At 45.4% G+C, this 8,021-nt stretch overlaps 3 protein-coding genes across 3 annotated transcripts; 2 read left to right on the top strand and 1 right to left on the bottom strand.

Annotated features, from left to right (window-relative positions):
* Positions 1-1,338: 1,338 nt before the first annotated feature.
* Positions 1,339-2,194, bottom strand: SETTUDRAFT_37204 (uncharacterized protein; the record flags this gene model as incomplete). The annotated part of the gene is made up of 2 exons (XM_008024251.1): positions 1,339-1,344; positions 1,571-2,194. The coding sequence occupies 2 exons, from the start codon at positions 2,192-2,194 to the stop codon at positions 1,339-1,341; spliced, it is 630 nt and encodes a 209-aa protein (XP_008022442.1).
* Positions 2,195-6,553: 4,359 nt separating this feature from the next.
* Positions 6,554-6,993, top strand: SETTUDRAFT_25849 (uncharacterized protein; the record flags this gene model as incomplete). Its single annotated transcript, XM_008024196.1, has 2 exons — positions 6,554-6,757; positions 6,829-6,993. The coding sequence occupies 2 exons, from the start codon at positions 6,554-6,556 to the stop codon at positions 6,991-6,993; spliced, it is 369 nt and encodes a 122-aa protein (XP_008022387.1).
* Positions 6,994-7,017: 24 nt separating this feature from the next.
* SETTUDRAFT_25848 (uncharacterized protein) lies at positions 7,018-8,004 on the top strand (the record flags this gene model as incomplete). The annotated part of the gene is made up of 1 exon (XM_008024195.1): positions 7,018-8,004. One exon carries the CDS (start codon positions 7,018-7,020, stop codon positions 8,002-8,004), a length of 987 nt encoding a protein of 328 aa, XP_008022386.1.
* Positions 8,005-8,021: the final 17 nt, after the last annotated feature.

Raw genomic sequence — 8,021 nt, 5'->3', positions numbered from 1 at the left:
AGCAGGGCTAAGTCCCTATCGACGCGCAGAGAGTTATTGATCGCCCTGACGTACGCCTTTATACTCCACTACAAGAAGCTTAGCTAGAAATACCCCTAGACGTCAAGAACACTAAGTAATTCGCATGAAATTAGGTCACAATTAAAAGCTTGTAAGAGAGTCTTTCGTACGATCGCCAACTACTACACAAGAAGGCTTTTTAAAGCTTATTAAAGGGGCTGAGGAGATGCTATATGAGAATGTGCTTATAAAGGCCCGCGTAAGAGAGCTTGAAGAGCAATTAGCAGCAGTAACAAAGCGCCAAGGGCGCAAAAGAAAGCGAATTCAGACAGGTGGGACACTAGACTTTGGTGCAGGGGCATCGCAGGTAGCTGAAAGTAGTTCTGCTGGTCGTACGACATCAAAGAAGGCACGTGGTGAGGGTAGTCAAGAAAGGGCCCTACCAGGTCAACGGCACTGTAGAACCTGTGGGAGGACAGGCCATAACTCTCGTACGTGCTAGAAAGATGTAGAAGAAGATTCTCTTTTAGATACAAGTAAGTCGTACGAAGCATCTATAGCTAGTGTAGAGTAATCTAAGTTTTCGTACATGAAGTTCGTGATGCCAAGAAAAAGTGGCACACTCGGTGATGTGGCCCGCTCGGTGATGGAATACGTTAGATATCGTTGTCTATAATACCCTACTTCTACCTTATTGCCTAGACTAAGTTAAACTAGCGCTAGATAGCTACTAGGTTCTTATAGGCGGCTTGCTAGTAATTATAAGAATAGCTCTAGCGCTTATAGAGCTTAGCAGTCTGCCTAATAAAGTTATTAACTTAATTCTTACTAATAGGGTTGCCACTACGCTCTTCTTATAGTTTATTAGCTATTGCTTAAACTTTAGCCTTTGTAGGGGCAAATCTACGCGTAGACTCTTTAAAAATATGTCTAATAAAAGCCTCCTCTTCTAACTTATTTAGGCGGTTTAAATTTAGTTTATAGTTACGTTAGGGGCGCTTTCTAGCCTATTAATTAGATATTATACTTTAAGGCACGTTATAGATAGAGGCAGCGCGTTTTTAGCTTTAAACACGTTATAATTAGATATTAAAAAGAGCAAGTTAAAGATCTAAGTTAGGATAATTTAATTAACAGTTATATTGTTAAGATATAACGCGTTGTAGTATCAACGTTAACGCGCTAGTGGGGAGTGACCGACTCGCTTGGGTGACTAACTCGCTTATGAACCACGTTAGTTGTATTATACTTATAAGTTAGATTACTTACTATAATTAGTTTAAATTATATTATTTTACTCAAAATTAAATATTAAGTTTTATTATTATTTTACTATGTTTAATACTAGATTTAAAGCGTTATAAGTAAGTAGAGTATTATAAAAAAAATAGCTATATTAGCTAACTAGCCATATTGCTAAACTACTAAAAATAAAGTAAAAATGAGTCTATACGTAACTATAGAGGTCTAAAAGGTAAGCCTCTAGTAACTGAAATTCTAGAGGCTTATAACTACTATAATTACGATATAGTACATGTTACTGTACTTGTTACGGAACATCCCTACGTACATGGCAGCCCTTTGCTTGTCGAAATTTGACAAACCCATCGAGGACCGTATTGGCACTAGCATAGTTTGCCTGTCCCGGCTGTCCTACGGTACCTGACAGCGAGCTAAACCAAATGAAGAAATCGATATCAAATGACTGAGTCTCATTGTGCAGATGCCATGTTCCCGCAACCTTGGGCGCCACTGTGCCATTCCATTCGTCAATGGTCATTTTCTGCCAGCTCTGCTCATGGAGCACCATGATCATCTGGATGATGCCTTTGAGTGGACGGAGTAACGCCGCCACAGCGCGTCTAACGTCCACTGCTTCGGTGACGCTTCCACGTACTAAATGGACCTCGCAGCCCATACTCTGGAGTTTTTTGACAAAAAGCTGATCTTGATCTGTTGTTCTGGCGTTGCGGGAGAGGAATGTGAGGTGTTGGGCTCCACGATCGGTCATATAGACAGCTATAGAACGACCCAAACCACCAAGCCCACCTACAAGCGGGAACGACGCCGAGCCATCCGATGCGCTTCTCCTAGATATAATCACTAGTTGAACCTGTCCATTCTGCACTTCACAAAAATCATGATTGCGGAAGTTCAGTATTACCTTGCCAATGTGACTGCCCTGCTGATGCATTGGAAAGCTTAGATCTTCGAGCGTGAGAATTTCATCATCAATCACAGTAAGCTTGAGCTGTATTAGCTCAATTCACCATTGAGAGCAGTATTGGAAGGTTACCGGCCCACTATCTCTGGTCTCTCTTTGCACATTGCGTCGATGTCGACGCATCGGTAACTTCGATTTGCAAGAAACACTTTGACATCCAGTTAAGCTGCCCCCAGGAGGTCACGCTTTCCAATCTCTGCCAACGTACCCCATGTGGTGATGCAACGCTAAGTCGCATGCAGCAACTTGCCCAAGAGCGAATTAAGCGCCAGGTCCACGCTATAGTCCGGGCAACTTTTCTTCTCTCTTTCACCCAGATTATGGATCAACGGTCCACGATACAGTGTCTAAACAAGCACATGCTTCAGACCTATTCTCGCTCCCTCTAAGATGTCTATTCTACCATTTTTTCGACTTCAGTTGCTTGATTTGATTGATATTTCTTTTTTAGTATGGCCATCTGATGATGTCATCCTCTATCGTAGCGTAAATTCTAGCCTTGAGTGCATTGTGAAAGCAGTCGAGCCTCATCAATACTCTGCTTCTTATACTGTGCTTTAGCATCAAATTTCTCTTTTTTGAGGTGTGCAGAGGCGGAGCAGGGATCCTTTCAAAAAGGACACTTCTTTGATACTTGTGCCACCCAATTAAGTCAAAAGAAACAGCTTAGTCTCAAGGATAATTTTCGACACTGAAACCCTAAGTAGAGGCTTAGATAGTTTAGGTTCCCGTAAAGCAATGCAAAGCTAGAGAGAGCCTGCTTAAAGGCTCTTCGTAACGCTTAGGTATCACATCGTGGAGGCAAACCATTTCCTTTTGCGTACTAGCTATATGGTCGTCAAACGGTAGAGAAAAGATACAAATTGTCAATATATGTAGATTCATCACCTGAATATTCATTATAGATCTTATTGCACAATGAGGCGTGGCGTTATGCACCCTACATAGGAATTTTATAGAATAGAGGTGTGTGCTGCATGTTGGCCCCCTTGAAAACACACACGCGCACATACTTATATGTATTGTTTTTTTCCTAGCACTTCTTTTCTTGCTACCGAAATATGATACACAATGCCTTATAGCACTTAGGATTACAGCTACGATATTTTGAGCTATTCTTCCAATGTCATCCTCTAGATATTGCAGCTGCCATCAACCCTGCAAGCGCCGCCCGCCTCACAACAGTCGCATGCCCCAAGATCCTTTCCAGCACTGCAGCCAAATGTGCAGATAGTGCAAGCAAAAGATTGACCCCTTTTCTCCATCCTCACAAGTTCCATTGCAAGACTAACGGCTCGCTTAGAATGGCTGAGTACTTCGACATTGCGAGTTTCAACAGTGGTTCTGATTGATAGCGAAGCCGCGGAAGAGGCAGTGAGCAATGTGACAGCGGCGAAGATAGTTGTGACTGAGAAGACATCAGTTAGCAATGAATAACTTGAGAGTAGAAGGAAGATGACTTACACTGCATCTTGTTGGTAATGAAGTTTGTTCCTTATTGATTGTAGTAGTAATGATCCAATAATTGCTAGTCGTCGGTGGCGGTGAACTACCGCTAGTTATTTGGCGGGATACGTTGGATATAGAGAAAACAAAGGAGTGTTGGATGATATTCTCGTTACAGCGGATATATGCATTTACTTTATACTTCTTACCGAATATCACAAGGATTTTGTACAAGTCCCCGCATTAACATTACTCTTTAGCGGTTTGGCAGCGCGGTGAATCCGTACTCGGTGTAGCAGCGCGCGGTTGCCTAGAAGGAAGAAGCGTTGTCACAGGCTTAAATTGCTTCAATGCATACCCAATATCATCCAAGTTGAATCTAAGGGAAGATAGTGTTGGAGTGCATGATACAAGGACCACGTGCTATGTAAGTGGTCTTGGCGGCAGGCCGTCATGCACGTCAAGTTTGCAGTTTCGACTAAGTCATCGTGATACTAATACCGTTCCTGATACCCTATCATTGCGCGCAACGAGTGACACTACTTTCGCCTTTATCGAAGCTACAGCGGCGTAAACAAGACAACTGGCTGGCGCAACAAAGGCTCTGCCCTGAGAACGCCCCTTGATGCAACATCTGTGCTTACGTGATACTGTTGACAACATTGGGTGTGTGCAGGCTAGTTATCATCAAATGGAAGCCCGTAGAATAGCGTTCTGAGAAAGTGGTTTCTTTAAGCATAGGTTAGGACAGCCAAGCTCGTAGCGGCAAGCTAGTGACGTGTCAGTTATTTAGTGCAGCGTCGCGAGCGTCTGCACACCTATCGCCTTTCACTTCTCAGGAGACACACTATAGGGTTAACGCGCATCTCATATTGAAGCCGTGATATTGGTCAGTCTCATGACAGTGCGGGTATATCGAATATGAGTCTTAAACCATATGTTGATATGGAGAGATTCATTGGATGCCAAAGAACTAAATTTCGATGGCAGCGCACCGTCAACCGTCTGAAACCTTCTATTGAAGTAGTTCCAGGTGAAACTCGGCAATACAGCTATGCACAAGAACACCATGGCGACTAAACTCCAACCTTGGCAGGTGGAGGCGAGTAGTTTTGGCATGTTTGACTGGCGTAGCAAAAGGGTAGGGGCAGAAGGAGTAAACTAGGGGCCACTCTAAATATAGTCATCCCTCCACCCCAACAACAAGACATATGAGAATTTTTTTCAATCCTCTGCAGACCTGGAGTGATATAGAGGTGATTAATATCGACAATATGAATGTTCAAAATTGTCGGCCTTTTGTCAGTTCTACGTGACGTACTTTTCCCCTCAGGTGGATACATAGTGATATTTAATGAGATATATCATGTAGGGGAAAGCTGAAGAATGAAGCAAAGTACATTGATTGCACAGTTCCTAGAGCGTGATTCAACAGAGATTCAAGACATAGATGGCATCCATGGATTAACATGTAGTATAGTAATGCGATCTTTTAATGCGGCAAATGTACATTTGCAGTTATCCCAACTTAGTAGATATTGTAAAGACTGTTTAAAGCTGCATATAATCCATGGCAAGCCTTTCCCCTCCAGGTTACTCAACAAGGTGGAGTGGTTTTATCTGTCTTTCATCGGCATTAGAGTTGTCCGCTAGCAACCAAGTCCACAATATCTTCTTGGCAGAAGGCGATTCTTGATTCAAAATTCTCAGAACATCCGAGTTATGAGGAATGCCAAACCGAGTCATGTTGTCTTTGCGAAGTGTGCCTTCATACACATAGCCAAATCGCTCCGTGTGTCGTCGCGACTCAGTATTCAGCGCATCGGATGCTAGCCATAGTATCTGATAAGCCACATTCGGGGTCTCGAACAGATGGCATAACATGATATGGTGTGCTTCCGTGCCAGCGTACGGATGCCGCATCGCCGACGCATAGATGACGTCGTCCCACTTCATTACCCGAGAGCGTGGGTTCAGCCGATAGCGCATAGGAACCAAGGCATCCGTACGGGCACACACATCAAATGGCTAGGGTGGAGATCTGTCCAACTTGTCTTTCTTACCCTGGTTTAAGAGTTGCGTAAAATATATAGTTGCTTAGTACTAAGTAAGAGATGGCTGCTTCAGGTCTAGAACGAAAACATAGGTCGCATTCCATGCTTAAGCGTCGACTAAATAACCAGGCATTGGCCTCCACCAACGAAGATAGTCCGAAATATCCATGATGGTTTCGTCAACGAGTTGATAATTTGCTGTCATTGTGTGATTGTACTAGTACACGCGTGGGACACTGTAGGAGGCTCTTGCAGGCTATCAAAGCACTACCCAAGCACAGGAACTTAACCATACGGCACCTTTCAGATGACCCGCCAGATATCCTAAATAATGCGGTGGCGTTCTTGTGTGTTTGCGGAGATGCTAAGTGCATAAGGCACCTTTGTGCGATGCATAGTAGGCTATGAGATATTAGTAGATTGAGATGCAAAGGATGTCCACGTGATGAACATGGACTTGGCGACTTATCCCATGGCCAACATACTTACTGAAGTCACATGACGGGGACGGATGCCAATGGCAGTTCCCTGGGCCTTGGCAACGCGCGGAAACTTGGTGAAGATACGTCTTGGAGTCTGCGCGTGATCGTGTACTTATACCGGATTCTTGGACATGAAAAGCAAGAGGCACGGGCTGTGCCACTGACGTGCAGTGCACACACTGCGTGGGGGTCGAAGGGCATCAGTCAAGTTCAGGCAGGCGCGCAATTCCTTGCTCTTCTCTCACCTGCGCCCCTACGAACCCATCCACCCCCCTAGCCTCTTCACATATTTATTTGCGTTCTCCTCTCAGCGATATCCATAGTCGCCAGCATTTTTCGTTGCGAGAATGCACTCCAATGTGGAAAAGGTCGAGAGTCTGCATGGCTGCCCTGCGGCACAGGCGGCGCAGACTACCCATTTTGCACAGGAAACCGGCGTCACCAAGTCGCAGGCAAGAAAGCATCACTCTTTCTACTTTTCGCAACTCATGCTGGCTATGATTGCCCTTATCGTGGCCTGGGATGTAACAGCTCTCTCTCTGGCTCTACCGGTAAGTAGGTATCATTTCAAGGGCCACAGCATCGTCCATGACTACAGTCTGCTGACTGCCACTTCGTGCAGATTATTGCCCAAGAGTTACAAGGAACGGATTTCCAGTCATTCTGGGCCAGCATAGCATTCATTTTGGGCATCGCCATCACTCAACCTATCTACGCCAGCATTTCAGACGTGGCAGGTCGCAAACAAGTCCTCTATGCATCCATTCTCCTATTCGGCATTGGATGATTTGTTTTCGCTACCGCAACCAACATGAACCTTATTGTAGCTGCTCGGCTCATCAAAGGTCTTGGTGCTGGCGGCCTTGACGTCTTACAAACTATTATCCTCTGCGATATCACACCACTCAAGGATCGACCGCGCTGGCTAGGCGTCTTGTCTGTGGCAAATGCCGTTGGTGCTGTCACCGGGCCATTCATTGGAGGCGTGTTTGCCGAACGGGTTGGGTGGCCATGGCTTGGGTGGATCAATCTCATCGCTGTGGGCATCGCGGGCATCTTGACTTTCTTCTTTCTCCGATTAAAGCCCGTTGGGGGTGGACTCGGAGACAAGATGCAAAAGCTTGACTGGTCTGGATTTGCCCTCTTCACAGTCATTGGTACAGCTATAGCGCTGCCGCTGAGCTGGGCTAACGAGCTTTATTCCTGGGCATCTTGGCAGACCCTTGTTCCACTTCTTATCGCCATCCTGCTCATCATCCCATTCTGCTTCGTTGAGAGAAGAGCAAAGGTACCTATGATCCCGTACCAAATCTTTGACAATGTCTCCATCATCACAGGAACTCTGGCTGGGTTCATCTATGGCTCGTTGCTGAACCCTATACTCCTCTATCTTCCGCTGCTCTTTCAAGCCCTATACCGCGAACGTCCTTTCGTTGCCGCCAAATCGACTCTACCCATATGCTGCTTGATCGTAGCAATGAGTGTCACTGCGTCGTTGCTGATAGACTGGAGGCGCAAGTATCGTATTGCCACGTGGTCTGGCTGGGCCATCGCAACGATATTCCTGGGCCTTAGCTACACAATCGACGCAGAGTCCAGCAGAGCTCGTAACTACAGTGCCCGTGCACCAGATGAGCACCATCGCCAGTTGAGCACCCCCACCACCACAACAACAAAACTTCAACGCGTCAAAACTCAACCAATATGGACCCGATTCAAGAAGCGATTGCAGAAATCGAATCGCGAGAACCAGGAGATAAATTCTCGTATCAAGCAATCGCGAAAAAGCATGGTGTAGCACGAATGACGTTGATG

The sequence above is a fragment of the Exserohilum turcica genome (assembly GCF_000359705.1).
Source record: "Exserohilum turcica Et28A unplaced genomic scaffold SETTUscaffold_12, whole genome shotgun sequence".
In the NCBI taxonomy this organism is placed as follows: Eukaryota; Fungi; Ascomycota; class Dothideomycetes; order Pleosporales; family Pleosporaceae; genus Exserohilum; species Exserohilum turcicum.
Note: the sequence above shows the minus strand (reverse complement) of the source record. Positions and strands in the feature narration are given on the sequence as shown.